Source organism: Patagioenas fasciata, chromosome Z (assembly GCF_037038585.1).
Source record: "Patagioenas fasciata isolate bPatFas1 chromosome Z, bPatFas1.hap1, whole genome shotgun sequence".
In the NCBI taxonomy this organism is placed as follows: domain Eukaryota; kingdom Metazoa; phylum Chordata; class Aves; order Columbiformes; family Columbidae; genus Patagioenas; species Patagioenas fasciata.
The window spans coordinates 68777866-68799126 of NC_092560.1; the positions used below are offsets into that span (position 1 = coordinate 68777866).

General features: G+C 40.3%; 1 protein-coding gene across 3 annotated transcripts in view; it reads left to right on the forward strand.

The window, feature by feature from the left end:
- Nucleotides 1-2602: 2602 nt before the first annotated feature.
- AP3B1 (adaptor related protein complex 3 subunit beta 1) overlaps nt 2603-21261 on the forward strand; it is a 152543-nt gene continuing 133884 nt past the window's right edge. For 2 of the 3 annotated variants that reach the window (XM_065860934.2, XM_071802570.1), the window contains exons 1-3: nt 2603-2829; nt 15941-16016; nt 21111-21185. In XM_065860934.2, the coding sequence (XP_065717006.1) occupies nt 2699-2829; nt 15941-16016; nt 21111-21185 (282 nt within the window). In that variant the 5' untranslated portion in view covers nt 2603-2698. The remainder of the gene's footprint in view (nt 2830-15940; nt 16017-21110; nt 21186-21261) is intronic. The other variant, XM_065860935.2, reaches the window with a different exon arrangement.

Below are 21261 nucleotides of genomic sequence, written 5' to 3' on the forward strand. Positions count from 1 at the left end.
AGCCTTCCTGATAGGATTGTTTAATGATACTTAATAAATCTTCATATAATACTTGCTTTCTGTTCTTGGTTTCAAGGCCCTTCAAAGCCCTTCACTGTTATTATCTGCTCCTCTTCTCATATCACAGTCCCATGATCATCCACCTCAATAGCCCATTTGTCTACTTTTCTCCATGTTTGTACTCTCAAAAATTTCTCTGAAATATTCTACAGGTCTATTGTTCTCCTTTTCTGTTAATCATTCCTCTAAGGTTACTTTCTAAGTCATATATTTAATAATAAAAGAGTTTGTTGTACTTAAGATGTTTCTTATTGCTAACAAGAAATACTTTTTTTATAGGTTTATACAAAGAAGCAAGAAGTTTAAACCTCTTGCTTCAGAGAACAGGCAGGCAGTCTTAAAAGATATAGATCTACACGACAAACTACGGACTTGGCCTAGTATAATTTATCCCTTCCTACACTATATGTGCTTTATATAGAAATAAAAGATGTAAACCTGGAGCCCCTTCATATAAGCATAACCATGTTTGGGACCAAAGTTCAAGCGCTCTCACCATTAAATGTTGAAATTAATGCATGGTTTGAAAGAGAGAGATATTTTCTAAGGACTGCTGATACGAATTCTCAGATCTCTCTGTAAATCAGAGCAACACCTTTAACTTTTAGGAGAGAAGTGTCCATTTTTGTCTGGTTCAGACCCAGTTCTCCAGCAGTCTGCTCTGGTTTCTGGCCCTTTAAAACTCAGGATGTTGCACGCTGTCTGACTTTGTGCAACTGAGAGGTGTCCAACTCAAGTCACATTATTGGAAGAATATCAGCAGTTACCATGGCTTTTTATGGTAGTTATAACGAGATATTTCCATCTACTGAGAAAGAAAACTGTGATGGCTGTTATGATAAACATTGCAAAGGGAAAGACAAAAATGGAAAGAACCAACAAGTAAAATGGCGATGGTCAGGAATATTCACCCTGGGACTTTTACACTTAAGTCACAACTTTCAAGGGACAGTCCTACAAAAAAAAATTACTGTGAGAGATCATAAAACAGAACTGAAATGCTGGCATCCATAGAAAGCAACAGTTGAGGGAAACTGCTCTTGTAACAGCCCTGCACTCTTAATAAATCCTGTATTGGCACCGCTTTTTTGTCAGGTTTGTTTTTTAATGACTCTGTTTCAATCAGATATGTGCAAGTTGCTGAAAGACAAGCAAGTCAAAAGGCTGCTCCAGAAAGATGTTATGATAGGTGTTTGTTTTTGTGGTTTGTTTGTTGTTTTTGTTTGTTTGTTTGTTTTCCCCTCTGCAAGATAAAAAGTATTGATTGAGAACTGTAACCTTTGGAAAATGAGTTCAGGTCCCAGGATCAAAAGGTTGGACTCCACTAATGTAAGTTATGTCAGGATATGGATAGAAGAACATTTTAATGAACACAGATTATTCCACAGACACTGGGAATGGGGTGGAAAGATGCACATAGGAAAATAAGATTGTGAAAAGAAATTAAGATAAACTGTCCTCAGACCACATATTATTATCCTTCTACCTTTCATGGCCTTCCTTCTGCTGTTAGTCAGGGCTATCCCACTACTACAGTGAGTGTGGAGGTCAGCATGAGGTATTGACATTTACTGGCAAGCAAGTAAATCCGTAATAGGGATTGGTCCTGGTGGACAGCAGGATGACCATGAGCCAGCACTGTGCCCTTGCGGCCAGGAAGGCCAATGGCATCCTGGGGTGTATTAGAGGGGGGTGGTCAGTAGGTCCAGAGAGGTTCTCCTTCCCCTCTACTCTGCAGTGGTGAGACCACACCTGGAATATTGTGTCCAGTTCTGGGCCCCTCAGTTCCAGAAGGACAGGGAACTGCTGGAGAGAGTCCAGTGCAGGGCAACAAAGATGATGAAGGGAGCAGAGCATCTCCCTTATGAGGAAAGGCTGAGGGAGCTGGGTCTCTTTAGCTTGGAGGAGACTGAGGGGTGACCTCATTAAAGTTTACAGATATATAAAGGGTGAGTGTCACGAGGATGGAGCCAGGCACTTCTCGGTGACAACCAATGATAGGAAAGGGTAATGCATACAAACTGGAACACAGGAGGTTCCACTTAAGTTTGAGAAGAAACTTCTCCACAGTGATGCTGACAGATGCTGGACCAGGCTGCCCAGGGAGGTTGTGGAGTCTCCTCTCTGCAGACATTCAAAACCCACCTGGACACATTCCTGTGTAACCTCATCTGGGTGTTCCTGTTCCGGCAGGGGCATTGGCGTGGATGATCTTTCGAGGTCCCTTCCAGTCCCTGACATTCTGTCATTCCGTGATTATTCGGAGCAACAGGCAGCCTGATGCTGTGGGCCCTACTTGGTGCTGTGTACGGTTGTGCCCAAGGCACAGCAGAGCGGGTCTCCCCAGCAGCCCGGCTATGTCCGCCGCGGGGCAGACCAGGCCCGGGCTCCTGCGGCGGGAGGAAGCCGCCTCCTCACGCCCCGGGGCCGGGCACCCGGCTCAGTCCGGCGGGACCGCCCGGGCCCTGCAGGCCGCTCGCCCAGGTTCCGCCCCGACCGGTTGGCTCCCCCTTCCCGCCACGTGACCCGCCCGCCCCGCCGTGCTGGCGCGTGCCCGCCGCTTCCGGGGGGCGGTCCGGGCCGCGCCGTGCGAGTAAGTTTGGCGGAGCGGGCGGGGAGCGGCGGTGGAGGCGACGACATGTTCGGCAACGGGCTCAGCTACAGCGAGCAGGGTGCAGAGGCGGCGCCCGAACTGGTGCAGGAGGCAGCGCCCACCACGACACCTTCGGCTCCCGCGGCCTTCGGGCTCTTCAGCAGCGACACCAAGAAGTAAGGGGGGCGGCCCGTCCCTCGGGCCCGCTCGGAGCTGTTGGGCGGGGGCGCGGTGGCCGGTGCGGGGCTGGCGAACCCAGCCCTGGGGCGGTGCGGGAGGAATGTGGCCTCGGGTCTCCTCTCGGCAAGGGGCAGCTGCGGGGACCGTGCCGGGGAAGCGGTGCCGCGTTTCGCCGCTTCTGCCCACTGGTGACGCCTTGGGAAAGTTGGCTTGCTCACCTTTGAGGTCTTCATAGCGGAATAGGTAACCTGTAAAGTTTTTTGGTTGGTTTGTTTGAAAAAGCGTTAAACATTCTCCCCCCGCCTCCCCTCCCCACCCCCCCCCCGCTTTTGGTAGCTAACCACACTGGCATTAGTTTAATTTTGTCTCAAAACTTATTTAAAAAGTCCTTGAAAGTATCTGTGGGAGTTGTGTTTGGAAATGTAGTTGATCATGGTAGAGTGGCCCACTTGACATGGGTGTTAACAGTGTTGTGTCTCAGTCACAAGTCAAAACGAGGAAGTGGAGAAGGGAAAAAAATCTCCCAGAGTTGAAGTGCACAGACACAGAAGGCCTTCAGTTCCTTAAAGGAAAAGTGAATTGGAGAGAAAAAAAAGTGTGTCTAAATGGGAGGATCAAGGGGTTTGCTAAGCTGGAATTGTACCCTACAACAAATTGGAAATCTATTCTGAGAGCAACCAATAAAAAGCACCATAAACTAAGGTCTCATGTACATGAGAAAATCAATCACTACTTCTTCACTTTGATTGTTCTGCACAAAGAGAACATCCATGCTCTAGAAACCTCAACTGATCTGTTTATTCTTGTGCCACACCAAAGTAAATTACAGCAACATGAAGCTGCTGTCACTCTGATGCTTAGCTCTGTGAAACAGCAGATGATAGGCCTCCTCAGTTAGCCAGACAAGTCACATTTCTCTTCCCCTACTATTTCACTAATACTTTGCTTTTTCATTCTGTTCCAGTTAAGATCTTTGCTACTTTAGCATAGGTGCCCCTCTGCTGACTTGTGTGTTGTAGCTGATTTAAGTTGTTTGCACCCTTCTTTTCTTGTCCCCTTCCACAGAAATAACTTGGCACCTTATTTCTTAACCATTGTTTTGCTGCTTCTTTTCCACAGAGGGGTGTACTCTGATCACTGGTCATGGCCATAAGTCTCTACATAACTCATTTAATCCTAGACTTCAGACTTACTTGCAAGTGAAGTATAGCTCTCTATGTTTTATCAGATGGAGAAGCTGAAGTGACTAATTCTACCTGAGGCTGCCCAGTGTCCTGTTACATTTTGTACATGTGTGTATATGATTGTCTTTCAATACCAAAGAACCAAAATAGCTTGTGAAATGTATACATGCCTTATTGATTGCTCCTTCAGGCTTGCTCTTACACTTACAGGAGGGAAGACCCATCCTCTAAAGGAAGGGCTTGAGAAGACAGCAGGCATTGATCTCTATGGTCTTTTGTAGCTGGAAAAGAAGTTCTTGTTGAAATAGGAAGTTATCCATGATTCAGACCTGTGTGGGTGAGCTCTAAGTATGGATTGGACAGTTGGAACAGAACTTGGGCATTTGTGTAGTGTGGAAAAGCCACTGGACTACAAGTGAGGTTTATTATTAGAAAAGCAGACTGTGTTGCAGTCTGTTTGGAAAATGCAATAGTCTTTTATCAAGCAAATAGCATGTGTGTTATATCGTCCACACTGGTAATAGCCAAAAACCTCCTTACTGAGAAGCAAACAAAATTTCTTTTCCTTAGAGCAGAAATGGAACTCTTCTCAGAACAGGGACTGTGTAGCCCACATGGAGAGCATCGTATGTTTTGGTGGTTTGGTTTTGTGTTCTTTGAACTGGGCAGAACTCATCCCTCCCTACAGAAAAGTACAAGATGTGTCTCTGCTTTCTAAAGTGTGGGGACAGTGGAGTGTTCCACCAGTGAAGATAAAATTACTGCTGTGGCTTTTCAGAGTTAGTTTGCTGGATCTCTCTTGATTGTCATTCATCACTGCTAAATATGATGTTAGATATGCTTATGTCCCATATCACTGTGGTGTTTCAGTGCTTGGCAAACTTTTTATTGCTGAGGGAGGGGGATTCTGCCTTAGACCTAATGATGGTGCAAGAAGTACTCATTCTCAGCAGAGGTTCAAATATACAATATGTGGCCCAGAATGTTGCTGGACTGTTGGACCAGTCCGGTAACTGTTGAACCAGAGACCTGCACTTGCCTGTTGATAGTTAATCTTAATAATATTGTGTGGTTAAAGTATAAATATCGAGGTATTGCTGTAAACACTCTATTTAAAAAGTTCAAATCTCTTTATGTTGTCTATCTTACCCTGTTTGTCGTGAAGAGGAAGTAAGCCAAAAGACTTCTGAAGTAAACAAGTAGTTTATTAGGATAAACTGTCTTTGATCTTGCAGCATTTATTATGTAGAACAGCATATGACAAGTGGATTAAAGAGGCAGATATAACTTGCCTATTTGGTATGTATTGCTTTAAAAAAGCCTTTTGGTTAGTTAGATCATTTCAGATATGTCAGAGGTGGATCTCATGTTCAGTGAATGAAAGCTTTCTGTTGATTCTGTGAAATGTCTCAGTAACTGAATAATTAAAAGATCTTAAGTACCTGAGATGAGTCAGTCTAAGCCTTCTTGTGCAGAATGGGCCACACTGCGTGGCTGGAGGTACTGTTCCTCTCCTTTTCCTCTTCTTTCACACTTGTCACGTGAGCTGTGCTTGCCTATTAATAGTAACATTTCAGGAGTTTATTCAATCTGTCCGGGTAGGTAGTCTGACACTTGCCTGTGAACTGGTTATCTTCCAGACCTAGGTCTCTGTAGGTGTACGCCAGATGTACGCCATTCATTTGCCCCCCACATGTTAGGAAAAGAAGAAAAAGGGTCAAGTTGTGGGCCACCTGAATAATGGAAATGGTTGACAGACAAGTTTTTGCCCTTAACAGGAGTTTTCAACAGAGAATTAGTAAGAGCTAAGGGGTCATGTAAGTCTTATGGACAAGCTGACTCCAGCCTGTGGACCTCAGGTTATTTCTCCATGCTCTAGATGGATGAAATCCATGAAGTAAGTCCTGCCTACTTGGAAGGCTGTCAAAACCACCTGTATGTTGTAGAGAGATACTATTTGATGCACATCACCTAAGTTAATAGGATGTTTTTATATTTACAGTGTTGCTCTATGAAGAGGGATGAAAAGTCTGACCACCTTCCAACTTTTAAGAAAACATGGAAAGCTAGTTAATAACATGGGATCCATGTTAATTGTCTGCATTAGGGTGTAGTTACTACTGCCTATGGTGAATGACAGATGGACAGAAAATTTTCATCTATATTGATTGCATTTTGAGAAATATTTACCTGCATGTAATATTACAATCTAATGATGTTTAGTTGTTTGAAATTATACAATTTCAGCAATAACACTAGCTATTGCTGTACCTAAACCAAATGTAAAAACTCACCGGTTAACCACATGAGTAGTGTCGGTAGATATCAATTGATAAGTACTATATTGAAGCAGATGGAAAAATTTATAACATGCATTTTCACCTTTACTGATTTGCATCTTTAAACTGTATTCCTGCCAAAGAAAATATATTTGTAATTTATTAGATATTTTTTCTGCAGATCTGGCTTATGCATTCTGTTGAGCCATTCATCAGAAAATTCGGCAGGGCTGCAAACCTTTTTTCTTTTTCTTTTGTCCTGAGATTTGCAAGCCTGTTTTGCAGAGAGCTGATCTAAGGTGTTGATTTCATTAAGATACTCATTCCCCAATTCTCTATGCAGGAGACTTTTCCAAGTTCATCAGAGCCAAAAACTTGTTTTCAACAGCTGCCAGAGATGTTCTTGGAGTCTTAAATCGATCAAGTTTTGCCTTGGCATATCCTGTTCCACCAGTCGTGGAAAGGTTGTATGTACATAGACTGCCATTTGTGAAATTCTTGGAGGAGACTCCAGGCCTAATATTCAAACTTGATGCATCCACTAGCTCATTGGCACTGCTACTTTGTTTCCCCATCTGTTATAATGGCATTATGCCCACTAATATGGTGATATGCCAGTTTGGGTACGGTGTACAAGCCAGCAAAGATGAATGGTTTGCATGAACTGATGACTCTACAAGATGAAATCTGAACTTTGTAGTCAGCACCAGGATAGGAACTAAATGCACTCTATGAACATGGGCGTGCTATTGCAGAGCACTTCTCCAGCTGAAATCGGTCAGATCTGATGGGAAGTGACACAGAGTAAATACATTCTTATTGCCATGCACTTGGCACATATGAGGATGCAGACAGTGAACTGCTGATTTGCTGTGATTCTCTGTAATGTAGTCATTACAATTTTTTTGAGGCTTATTTTATTCCTCAGAAATGCACGTTTTATAGTTTAAGGCCTTCACTGTGATTTCTGCATATTTATTATGTTGTCATATTTGCCCTAAACACTTGTGATCTGCATCCTGAATGGCATTAAAAATACATTTCTATAAGACTGTTAGAACATAAAGCTGACACTTGCAAGAAATTCCAGAGTTTCTTAGTTATGCTTTTCTGAAGACTGTCCTTGTCTGTACCACTCTGTGGTAGTTTTACTTTGAGAAAACCGGAGTTCTTTTGACGTATAAAGATCTGTGGACATATGATATGGACAATAAGTAGGACCAAAACCATGCACTTCAGCAGGGCAAATGTTGGCCTCTTCAAGGTCCTGCTTGAAAGAATCCCGTGGGATAGGGCTCTAAAAAGTAGGAAGGTCCATGAGAGCTGGCTGACATTCAAATGTCACTTCCTCCAAGCTCAAGACCAATGCATCCCTTCAAGGGAGAAATCAAGTAAAAGGAAGTAAGAAGCAAACATGGATGAGTGAGGAACTCGAGTCAAAACTCAGGTGGAAGAAGAATGTTTATGTAATGTGGAAAAAGGGACAGACCACCTGGGAGGAATATAATGAGGCTGTTAGAGTATGCAGGGATGTGGTGAGGAAGGCCAAGCTCCACTTGGAAGCAAATCTGGCCAGGGATGTTAAGGACAACAAGAAGGGCATATTCAAATACATCAGCAGCAAAAGGAAGGATAGGGAAAATGTAGGCCTGCAGCTGAATGCAGAGGGTGCCCTGGTGATGGGTGATGTAGAGAAAGCAGAGTTACTAAATGCCTTATTTGCTTCCATCTTTACTGCTAACACCAGCCCTCAGGTTTCAAAGACCATAGAGATTGGAGAGGAAGTCTAGCAAAAGGAAGACTTTTCCTTGGTTGAGGAGGACCAGGTTAGAGATTGTTTGGACAAACTGAACATCTGCAAATCCATGGTCCCAATGGGATGCACCCACAAGTGCTGAGAGAGTTGGCAGATGTTATTGCTAGGCTGCTCTCCATCTTTGAAAAGTTTTACAGAACAGGAGAGGTGCCTGAGGACTGGAGGAAAGCCACCGTCACTCCAGTCTTCAAAAAGGGCAAGAATCACAGAATGTTAGGGATTGGAAGGGACCTCAGAAAACTACGAGCCAGTCAGCCTCACCTCCATCCCTGGAAAGGTGATGGAACAACTTATCTCCAAGCATGTGGAGGAAAAGAAGGTAATCAGGAATAGTCAGCATGGGCTCACCAAAGGGAAATCATGTTTGACCAACCCAATAACCTTCTATGATGATATGACTGGCTGGGTAGACAAGGGGGGAGCAGTGGATGTTGTCTACCTTGAGTTTACCAAGGCTTTTGACACCGTCCCTCACAACATCCTCAGTCAGTATTAGGTCCCATCCTGTCCAACCTGTTCATCAGTGACCTGGATGAAGAGACTGAGTACACCTTCAGCAAGTTTGCTGATTATACCGAACTGGGAGGAAGGGTTGACGCACCGGAAGGCTGTGCTGCCATTCATTGAGACCTGGACAGGCTGGAAGAATGGACAGAGGTGAACTTGATGAAGTTTAACAAGGGCAAGTGTAGGGTCCTGCACCTGGGGAAGGGTGACCCCAGTCAGCAGTACAGTTTGGGGGTGGATGTACTGGAAAGCAGCTCTGCAGAGAAGGACCTAGGAGTTCTGGTCAACAACAGTTTGACCATGGGTCAACAGTGTGCCCTTGTGGCCAAGAAGGCCGATGGTACTTGGGCTACATTAAGAAGAGTGTGACCAGCAGGTCGAGGGAGGTTGTCCTCCCCCTCTATTCTACCCTTGTGAGGCCACATCTGGAGTACTGCATCCAGTTCTGGGCTCCTCAGTTTAAGAAGGACAAGAAATTACTACTGGGAGTCCAGCGGTGGGCTACAAAGATGGTGAGGGGCCTAGAGTACTAGAGGCACAGGAGGTTCCATCTGAATATGAGGAAAAACTTCTCTAGTTTGAGGGTGCCGGAGCGCTGGAACAACAGGCTGCCCAGAGAGGTTGTGGAGTCTCCTTCTCTAGAGACATTCAAGACCCACCTGGACACATTCCTGTGTGATCTGCTCTAGGTGAACCTGCTTTAGCAGGTGGGTTGGACTAGATTATCTCCAAAGATCCCTTCTACCCCCAGCCATTCTGTGATTCTGTGATACATATATATGTATATGCTAACACTGTTGTAGGTCCTGGCAGTGACAGTGCCACCTTTGTGGTGATATCTTTAAAATAAGCCTCTTCCCACCATTTTCAGGAAAGCTAAAAGTACTGCTTTTCACTCTCTTACAATCTCTTCACAGCTCTCAAATGCAGCAAGTGTTGTGCAAATGCCTGCAAATTCTGACTATTGGCCTCAAGACAGGCTGGAAGGTGACATGACCACTTCAGTGGTAGCATCACCTCACATGCCACTTCTTCAGCCCTCGGGAAACTGATCTCTGCCAACAAGGAAGATTTTTCTCTCTCAGAAGCTTCCCTGCAGCATCGGAGGTGTGGGTACTGTCAGAAAAGATCCTATGCAGTGGGGTTGCAAGACTGGTACTCTTCATCTTTTCTTGTTCCTTGGTGAAGTAGTGTATATGACCACTCTACTGATGACAGATAATCTTAGGGTAAATCACAGTCCTCTCTAGAAGGGGTTTCAAACTGCTTTGTCATAGTAGCATCCAGCTGGTTAGAACTTCTGAAATGTAGGTTTACGTATCTGTGTCGATGTTAGTGGTGGCAGCAACTTAACAGGTGTTCATGCACTGGGCTACTCAAACATTGTTCAGGTATTGTAATTTCACAACAGGGAACTGGGAAGATGCTTTATTCAGTTTTAACTTTGCTGTCTTCTGTATGTTTCCACATTGACAAGGATGAGACTGTACCTAAACCATCCAGATGGCAAGTGCTTTGATAAACTAGTGGCAAAGCAGTCATTAAATGAGTTAAATTATGTTGCTTGTCAGACTATAACTAGTGTTCTTCTCTGTGGTTCTCAGCCTTACAGGATACTACAGTCATCCTGGTTTTCCTCACATCTCTGTAGTTTATCCTTTAAAATTACAAAGTCTGCTTTTTGGGCAGTATGCATGTTTTTTGCGTTGAAAAATTAGGGGTGACTGAAGAGGAAATAGATTACTTCTTATCTCAGATTCTCTTTAAACCATACTGCAGCTGCACTCATAGCCAAATGATTTGAGTCTCTCTTGAAGTGATATTTGAATTCTATGTTGGTGTTGTAAATTGGCAATAAATATAAATAGTGTTATAATGGAAGAGAGTGGCAATACTGAATAGCACCACTAGATGTCATTCAAACAGTTTGTGGTATACAATGAAACAGTGAAACTCAGATTTCTTAATTTCCTGGTGGAAGAAGACCCCAAGTCAACAGCAAAATAAATTGCAGCATGTATTTGCTGCCATTTTAGCTTCCATGTTCTATGGCTCTGAAATCAATTTACAGATCCTCTTTAAGTGTTAAATTCAGAATTGTTTGCAGTTTAAGCAATAGTCTGAGCTAGAATAAGCCATTTAAGGATTTTGCAGTGCCAGTAAAATGTAAAAAAATCTGTTTTTCTTTTTAAATTATTTATATATATATTTATTATTATTCTTTTTAATTTTACGGGGTCACACAGGACCTTCTATAGGACTTTGTTACTACTCAGGTGCCAGGACCAAAGGTTAAGGTGCTCTGTCAGTGTGGATTTTCTACTTCCAACCTGGTAACATTCGTAGTATTTCAAACTTCACATTGGAACATATTGTTGTTCTGCAGGCAAAAAAAAAAAAAAAAAAAAAATCTCAGTATGCTGCAGTTAAAATATGTTACCCAGACTGAAGTCTCTTAAAGACTTTGAACACAAGAACAATTCAGTTGATATTGTGTAACTGAAAGCATGCAGGGGATGGAGAACTTAAAAGAAGATATGCATTATTAAAACTCTGTTGAATGGGATTTCTGTAACTTTTGTTCTATAACAGATGGTTCTATAATATCAGAACTGGTGAAGCTTGCTACCTCCTCTGTGGTAGATTAGTTTGCCATTTCTTATATCTTATCTTGCAGTGACACAGTGCTGTCCTTGTGTACAGAGACTGTGTCTCACCACGAGTTCATTTGTGTAAAATTCCCTCTCCTTTCTTAGAGGTGATTAAAACTGTTCCCAGGTTCTGGGGCGTACAGATGGCATGTGGAATCAGAATTAAATTTTTATTTTGTAAAACAGCAGGCTGATGAACTTCCAGGAGTAAAGATTTTGTAGCTAAAGCATAATCATTGCATTGCCTGCTGGGCTTCTGTTGCATTTTTGATACCTATGAAACTTCTGCTTTTTACAAAGATAGCATTGTGGTAAGTGAGTGGCTTCGTTAAGTAACTGGGTATGTTGGAGCTGTGGCTAAAAAGGAGATAGAATAAGTGTGTATCTTATCAGGGTGGAGTGAGTGTTCTCTTAACAACAGTTGTTCAGAATAAGTAGGTGCGGTGGCAAATTGTGTGCTACAGATTATGAATTAGTTTAATGCAATTAAAGATTTGTGGAAGTTACTACGAGAAGACAAAATAACTGAGAGCGAGGCCCAGATTTATCACTGACATAGCTGGTTTAAACCTCTGCCATGTGCAGTTATGCTGACTTTTTTTTTTTTTTCTTCTGTGTAAGTGGGTAATGCTGCTTAGCAGAATCTGAAATTGTAGTCTTAATCTGATCAAGATGCCATTTCAGTGACCAATGTGTGCTAACAAGAGTGTGGCGTAGTCGGAGTTGTTTAGTTGCTGTTTTACCATAAACAGCATGAAGAGTAATGCTCAGGGTCTTTTCTCGCATGAGACTCCAGGCTGTTAAAATAGTTTGGCAGTTCTCTTGGCTGCCAAGATCTAGGTGTTTTCGGGGTACTTTTGCTCTTATTTTGGTGAATTGGGGTGGTATTTTTGAAAGGTGTAGTTTGTGTAGTGGTGTAGTGTGGTGGCTTTTTGTTGTTTGTTTTTATGGCAGGGGAGCAGATGGAGCATGAAAGAGAATGAGAACTAGAAAAATCTAACCAGTGGTTATTTACTTTTTTTATAGTAAGAATATTACTAACTGGTAGGCTTGTCATAGACCCTATCATATCCACACCCTGTTGTATCTAGAAGTGGTGCAAAGACATGTGAAGAAAGCAGTACTTTGAGGCAGACAGACAAAAGTAGCATATCTCTTAAAGGCCATGATCATAAAACATGAAAACCTAGAAGAAAGTTAGAAATCATCTTCCTCCTTTTAACATTTGACCAGTAATTTAATAAGAATATATTATTCCAGATGTGTTCTGTGATTGTGATCATGTTGTATCATGTGTCATGTTTGATGCTTGCCATGAGAGAAAGTTAGACAATGATTTTGCATTCCTAATTTACAATCTCTTACCTTTCAAATTCTTTTATTGAAGAATACAAGCCTGTGGTGATAAAGATTACAGAGGCGGCTGAGTACTGATTCCTTGATACATTAATAATCGGCTCATTGCCTTTTTTGGATAGATGCTATGGAAAAAAAATAAAGATTGTATTTCATACCTTGTTCATATATTATATAGTTATAATATTTCTAATTACAGTTCACACCAGTGCTTTCAACTGCCAACTTTTTAGAACAGTGGGGCTGTATTATATATAGAAGTTGACACACTGAATTACAGCTTGGGAATGCAGGGAAACAGGTGGGACTCTTCTTTTTCCCCCTCTCAGTCATTTCAGCTCTTCTTGCTCTTAGGCAAAATGGGCTTAGAGACTATTTATTTACTCTTACAAAGGCTTTTTTGCACCTACTGTTGTTGGACCATTACTGTCCTGGTTTATATAGCTCCATATTATTTGTCAACTATTATATTTGGCTTCCTTAAGCCTGGTTTTGCTGCTGAAGTAATATAGCTTATATTTCAGTCATCTGTAATATGTACCTGACTCTGTAAAGCTAGAATTACTCTCAAAGCTTTAGTGGGAAGAGGCCAAGGTATTGATCCAGCTGGAGGGTTGCTTGCATGTTCCTGAGCTCCTGGCAAGTGAACATAGGTGATAAAGAAGTTATTTGTCTACCATTGTGTACTGAAGATCTGTCACTTCAGAATAACTAATTAGTATAGAAGCATGAACAGCAGTGTGAGGCTTGCATTTATGCTTTCTGTTTTAAGGGGTTTTACTTAAGGATTGAAATTCCCTTCCATCATCTTAATGCTTGGAAGATGAAAGTATTTTTGTACTGTACAATAAACTATATTATGGGTGTTTCCTACTCTGGAGACATTCAAAGCCCACCTGGACATGTTCCTGTGCGACCTCACCTAGGCGTTCCTGCTCCAGCACGGGGCTTGGACTAGAGGATCTTTTGAGGTCCCTTCTAATCCCAAACATACTGTGATACTGTGCGATACTGTGTGATGAAAGACTGAAATACATTTGCCTTTCCTATTGTTCATTGAGGCTGCTGATAAGAGTTGTTTTTGGAGGGAAATGACCTTTGAAATCTGTGTAGGATATTTGTTTCTAGAAGTTGAAACAGAAAGGGAGTGGGTATCCTGTTAGTTAATAAGATTTTCTTTTTTAAGTAGACCTCAGTCTCAGCAGGCAAGCTGGGTTGAGTGCGTGTTTTTTTTGTTGTTTTATTTTATTTTATTTTTTAATACTGTACTTGAAAGAATGGAACAGAATTCTACAATGCTGGATAAAATAATTGAGATGTCTTGCACTATTAAATCTGCTCTTAAAGGGCAAAACCTTGAGGTTACACTGAAGCCATGTCTAACCGTAGAGGAAAAAAGGCTTGCTGCTGCTGATCCTGATCCATATGAATATCTGGAACGATATTTTACTCTGTAAGTGTGTAATGCTTGCTAATACCAGATTATAATTTTTAGAAAAGATTGAAAGAAATACATCAGTTCATGTAGCAATTAATTTCCAAATGGATTCATCAAGAACTTATTTTTTTTATTTTTTATTTATTGGTATTTTTTTTCCTGGTGGTGCATTTCTCTTATGCAATGAAGGCTTCAGGTCTTCATGTCTTAATTTCTCTGGTTTGTATCTTAGCTGTTAACATTTCAAAATGTTTTAATTTGAAATGTGCGATGGAATATTTTCTCGAAGCAGTTAGAAGTACATTTCATTATTAGATACTTCTTTATTCTGTCTTCAAGTCTAAAATTCACATTTTACCTTTTTTAAAAAAATATTTTTTTACACTGGTAACTCAGTCATCCTGTGATAACTGACTGCTTTTGTCATTCCTGTCTTCTGGGAGGTAGCCTTCAGCATGTACTTGAATCTTCTGCTGTGTTACTTCCTCTATTTTTGCTACTTGATCCTGTACTTCACAAAACACTTTGTTTTGAAAAAGTGGTTAGACTTAAATTGGAAGTTGCTTGTAGGTATCTGCATCCTTAATTTTGCATGTTTTTCTTTTGGCTTATTAGGAACAAACGGTGTTTGGGTTTTTTCCCCATCTGGTTGTGGTCCTTAAGTTTGTGGATGTATACTGAACTGTGTGGGTAGTGTGAATTTCTCAAGGAGGGGCACAGGTAGATACAGTGCTCTGTCTGAAAATACAAGGAAAATCTCAATTAAAGTGACTATGCCTTGCAAGTAGTAAAAAATGCTGTTTAAACGTTTATGAAGATCTGGATGGCAACATTTGTCTCATTGTAACTAATTCTGGCTTTGACTTAAACCTCTTTTTCCTCCCCATCTGAAATTCTGAGGGCAATGATAAATCAGAATATATCTAGGTTTCTCATTCACTTTGGAAATTCTGTCTGGATTTCGATGTTGCCCTTTACAGTGTGAAAACTCACAGGGTTTGTAAACTTGGAAAGCTTTTGGAGTTCTTTTTAATGTTGCAAGTATCCATTCTTGAGCCGTTGTTTGCTTCATATTTTTTAGTACTTGAGCAATCTAGGCATTACAAAAGGCTATTTCTTCAAATAATCTTTTTTGTAAACTTTCAGAGTCTACACATGCAATTAGACTGTTGTCCTTTGCGTCTAAAAAGCCAAGCATGGTGAAGTTTCTTACTAGTGGTGGCTAATGAGAAGCTGTATCTGTTAGAGGACGTCCTTGCTGACTTAATATTTCTGTGTGGGAATTTTATTTCAGCTGTAAGAAGTGCTTAAACACTACATGTGTCTAATCATTGAGCTATCAATCTTGTGGCATGTGGAATAGATGTATTGTACTATAGATCTGAGGCTTTTAATCCTGAGGACAAGGGACAGCAGTTTACAATCCAGAAAGGCAGATGAAAACCTAAGGTTATATGCTTGATTCTCGTGGAGATTTGGATCATACTGAAGTCTGCTATTGAGCTTTTTGGTGATTTATGTAAGCTGATATTATATTGTAATATAGACATGTCAGCCTCAGGCTATTACATTGTGGCTCTTACTGGACAAAAAGTGAGGAGTGAATGAATGAAATTGAGCTCTTCTCTTGCCTCAAGACTTCAACTTTCAACTAACAGCAGATTGAAGTTGCATGGTCTTGCATTATTGTTGGAATCTGGTAGATTCTTCTACTAACACTTCATTATACAAGGCCAGCATGGTAACAAATACAATTTAAAAGTGAGCAAGAAGCGGCAGTGCTTCACCCAAAGTTGCTGAATTGATGCAAGAATATAAAAATAGTATTCTGATTTTATTTTTCACTTTTTTCTGTTTTACTATGCTTCTACCATAGAAATGAAGACCTAAAACAGATGTTGGAAAGCAGTAAAGATTCTGCAAAGCTGGATGCTATGAAAAGGATTGTTGGGGTATGTGATTTTTTTTTTTTTTTAATTATTATTACTTTTATTTGTTAGGGTATCTTTTTCATTGTTGTTTTTATTTCTTGGATATGAATACTGTTTTTGTTTTACAGATGCTCTACCAACTCAGCATTTGAATCTTTAAATGGTATTTAAGGAAGTCCTTAATTTGGAATTTTGTGTAGAAATTGCTCTATCAAAATATGTGCAGTCATATAATTTTAAAATGTTTATGTAACAGTGTCAATATGACTTTAAATATCAATTTTCAGTAGGGAGGTGAGATCTTATAGAGGAAATGGTTCCTTCAGAGGAGCCTCTAATGCTGCCTTAATTCAGCAGACAAGAAACAACAGAAATTTGTAGGAGTAAAATGACAAATTGTGTTAACAATTTTTACTTTTTTAGATTATATAACGTACAGGTTGTATCATGCAATCATGGTCTTTCCCCCAACTCTAAACCTAGCAATTTCTCCTTTCAGTATCCTCTAGTGATGAAAATTTTACTCAAGCTGGTTGTCTTCTGCTTTTGCCTTTATCCTAGTCCTGCCAAAGAATCAATTACCTATTAGATCTGGGTAACCTATCAGCTACTATTTCATAGAATCATTTAGCTTGGAAAAGACCCTTAAGATCATAGAGTCCAAACGTTAACGTAAAAACTGCCAAGTCTGCCTCTAAACCATGTCCGTAAGAACCTCATCTACATGGCCTTTAAACACCTCCAGGGATAGTGATTCAACCACTTCCCTGGCAGCCTGTTCCAATGTCTGACAGCCCTTTCTGGGAATAGGTTTTTCCTAATATTCAGTCTAAACCTCCCCTGGCACAACTTGAGACCATTTCCTCTTGTTCTAACACTTGCTATGTGGGAGAAGAGACCAATACCCACTTTGCTATAACCTCCTTTCAGATAGTTGTATAGAGTGGTAAGGTCTCCCCTCAGCTTTCTTTTCTCCATTTCATAACATCAAGGGTTTTTTTTTTTGGTGAAAGGTTTCTTGGCTCTCCTTCTCTAACACAATGTGCAATTGTCGAGGGTTTGACTAGTGAGAGTCTGGCACACAGAGGTGCTGTTGCAAGAAATCGTGGCCTTTAGAAGTGTCATGGTTTCAACCTGTGGTAAATTACATTCTTCTGCTTCCCTCAGAAAAGATCTTTCTTCTGGCTTTTACTGTGGGTGGGAGGGTTGGGGAGAGTTATCTGGTTTTCCCTTGGTTTTCTTTTTCAAAAAGGTGGCCAGATCTTTATCTGTATTTGGAGACTGTTGCAACTGAATGTATGTGTGTATGTATGTATATGGAGGAATCAGAAACCATTAAATTGATTCAGGTTTAAATTTTAAACCAAGGCTTTACTAGATTTTTTTTTTTCCATTCTTTCCTATGGACAATGCTCTCATTATGAGTGCACAATAAGCAAATGCACTTTTTATAAATACTTGCTACCATTACATATTCAAAGCAGTTCTTAACAACTTTTTATTTAATTTCCTATAATAGAAGTATACGATACCATAAAGCTGGACATGTGTACTTAGCACTGGTAGCTGTGGTCCTTGATGGTCTTAAGCTTAGGTGATAAGGCAAGGAGGTCTTTAGCAAGGGAAGGCAGAACTAAATTGAGCACACTCTTTCTTCTGCTCCTGCACTTACCAATTCCAGATATTTGCACTTTTGTAAGTTCTCAGTCCCCATTCCAAATGCTGGAAGAACACTAATTCCCAAGATAGCAGCAGACACCTTCTGTTTCTTGGGTATTTTTCTATTGTTCAGCTGCTGGTTCTTTTCTTGAAACAGAAACAGCCTTCTAGCTCATAAGATTGACTATTTTTGACCACAAGTGAGTTGTTTGAATTCCTGGATTCTCTGTTTTCAGTCTCTTCTATATTTTCCACGTATTTGCTGTTATCCTGTGTTTAAACTGTGTTTCATAACAGACACCTGGTACCAACCTCTGGTTCACGTAACAGACAGACAGTGAGCTTTACAGACCAGGACTGGGACCTTGCACAATTAGCACAAAGCCTTGTGGCAGTGGTGATAAAGTTCTTGCTGGGCACAAAAATGCCTATGGGTTACCAGTTGTGTGCTTACGTTTAGAGAGTTCTCAGGGATCAGATGTGCTCTCCGGAGATGAAAGGCTTCCTCTAGCCTTATTATTAGTGGAAAAAGGAACTCTGTTCAAGTATTGTTTAACGTGTCTCACTGGAATGCTTATTTTCACTAATTTTAGGTAGGAGGAAAAGCTGTGCATAACAATAGTTTCCTTACTCTTCTAGTAGACTTCAAGTCCATGTAGGTGTGATGGACAAGTACCAGGGTAACAATGCTTATAGCTCCTTTTGCTGCTTCTTCCTCCTCTAAGGTGGTTTCCAAACTCTCTCCTGGGGAGGAGGAGATTCATTGCAAATAAAAACAAATCTGTCTTGCAGAGAGTGACTTTTAACTATGTAATTTCAAGCCTAGGAGTAATCCAGTTTTGGTCTTTCCACTCCCCCTCTTACATGAAGATGTCTAAACCTACCTTCCGCTCAGATAGGTATGTGTAACTTTAATAATCAATGTAATATTTTTTTTTTCACTCAGTATGTTATTTATTTTGTGCCATGCATGAAAGGAAGAAACATAAAAATGGTAGTCTTGGAAGATTACGAGCAACACTCCTGGTTTAGATATTAATTCAAAGTGTATACAGAACTGAGTTTATTCTACTGTATGCATGAGAACACAGTAGCTGATACTTCTTTTAAAACATACACTGATATTACAACAATTCATGTTGCCAGGTCTTGAAACTTGTCTGAACTTTACATCTGGGAAAAAAATCTCAGTGGGATTTTGCTCAAAGATTTCTGAGCATAAATTTAGGAAACAAATTCACATGCCATCTCTGTCTGTCTCTTTCATGAAAAATAAGAAGTTAAGTACATTCTGACGTTAAATAGCACTTCTTGTAGAATGAAAGTTTCTGGCTGTATAGGAACTCCAGATACATAAGCAACACAATTGGAGAATGTCTAGGCACAGCAACAAAAATGACATGATAGACCTTAGTCTTGGAAAGAACTATTATGTTCTTTCAGGTTAATGATCCATGGGAAAGGAGGATTTACGCTAATAGTTATGACTTAATGAGTCAAAATACACTCTTTTAAAAGACCCTAAATACGTATTTACATGGTACACTGGAGCTATTATGGTTGATCAGTTAAATAATGCAAGTAATGCATAGAGTCATACTGTTACAGCCTGTCAGGGAAGTCTAAGGATCATCCTAACTCCTGTTGCATCAAGATGAGATGATTGATAATATTTTATTCTATGGTACTTCTCTGCAGTGCATCTTGCTACTAAGTTCTAGTTGACCCTGGTCATTCCGAATCTGGAATTTATTACAAAGATCCCCCAGTTCTGACAGCCATGGTGTAATTTAGATTCTTAGTTAAACCCCGTTGAAACTCACACATGTGCTTGCTTCTTAGTTTGTCACTTCCTGTGCTTTAATACAGCTGCAAGAAATAGTTGGTTAAATTGAAACGTCATGCTGGACTGCTGCTCTTAAACCCTTTTGAAAGGCTTACTCAGTAATACCTTGAATTACAACTACCTTTTTTCTTCTTCTGGTATCTTTCTTCTAACCTCTAAATAAACAATTTGTCAAGATATTGCCTGGTTTTCTGTGTTCTTGCTTTTGTTGCATGAGATCCTAGTTCTTCATGCCCTTAATATGTTTTATCAGTGAAATACGCAGACCTGTGGTTAGGAATATGAAGTTTAATCAGCTGTAAAAAGTTGTGGAATGGTGGGGATGCGAGATGGTTTTGAACAGCAGTAACTGCAGTTGCAAACGTCATGATCCTGTGTTGGATCCCTGCGTATTTGCTTGTCTTGGTGAGCTCTTAACCTCTCTGATTAGCTTGGTGTTTGGCTGACAGGATCCCGCTCTTGACCATAGCTGGGGGTGCTCTGAGTCTGCATTCAGCAGCACTGTAACTTCATCTAACACATGCATTAGATTCCAGGGTTTACAGCATGAACATGAAGTACTGCTGGAATTAGGTTTAAGCTATAAGCTATAAGAGAGTTGTGCAGCTATAGTGTATATGGAAGTATTTTATTCCTTCTCATATACTTGGTTTCTTATAAATAACTCCCTCCTTAGACTCTTTATACAAGGGCTGAAGCTAAACTGAAGTTTTGTTATTTGTGCTCTTTGAGACCATTTTATTGTTTACTACATGCCCTGGTTTCAAATTTCTCTGAGATCAAATATGAAAACTTTCTTCATTAAAAAACCAACCAAACAAAAAAAACCCAAAAAACCCCGGAAAAACAAACAGAAAACCAACCAACAAAAAAAACCTGAAACCCCACAGTGGGCTGACTGATCTTGCTTTTACCTTTTGATTTTTGTTGTTGTTGTTCTGTATAAACAGTCTAAGGCCTTTTGTGTTCAGCTTGCTATGGAAAACAACCTCATTTTGTTTTAAAGTGCAATGCCCATTTTTTTTTTTCCTATTTTTATTTTCTCCTTGATTCTGTTGTGCACCAAGATTGGTCCGGTGAAGACGAACAGGACTTAAAACCTATATAATTTCTGATTTTTATTTTTTTTTCCTTTAGATAGTAGCTCCCAAAAGGTAATTTTGTAAAGCTTTTCAGATTAGCAAGATCTTTGGTTTAAGTAATTTTTAAAGCATTTGAAGTGCTATCTGATATGGTGAAGTCCAGTTTGCTGATTCCATCCCCCAAACTGATAACCAGCCAAGGTTGTTGATGTGTGTGTCTTGTGGTTTATGGTTGTTTTTTTTATTGTTTGTTTGTTGTTGGTTTTGTGTTGTGGGTTTGTTTTGGTGGGTTTTTTTTGTTTGTTTGGGTGGTTTGTTTTGTTTTTTTTTTGTATGGATAGTATCCTGCAAAGTCTATTAGTTAACAAAAAAATCATACTTTATTCTCAGCTTCATAGAAATCAGGCTTGAAATGCAGATCTGGAGTAAATGCCTGTCTTTTTTAGGGGAAAAAAAACCCACAGAAACACTCAAATTATATTATTACGTTGCCAAGATTTGTCTCTCAATTTTTCTTTTTTTTTTCAGATGATTGCAAAAGGAAAAAATGCTTCTGAGCTCTTTCCTGCTGTTGTGAAGAATGTTGCCAGTAAAAATATTGAGGTATTTGTATAGCTTGTTAAGCATACTGCTATGGAAGATCTATTAATGAAAACTTTACCTAATTGTATCTGACTCC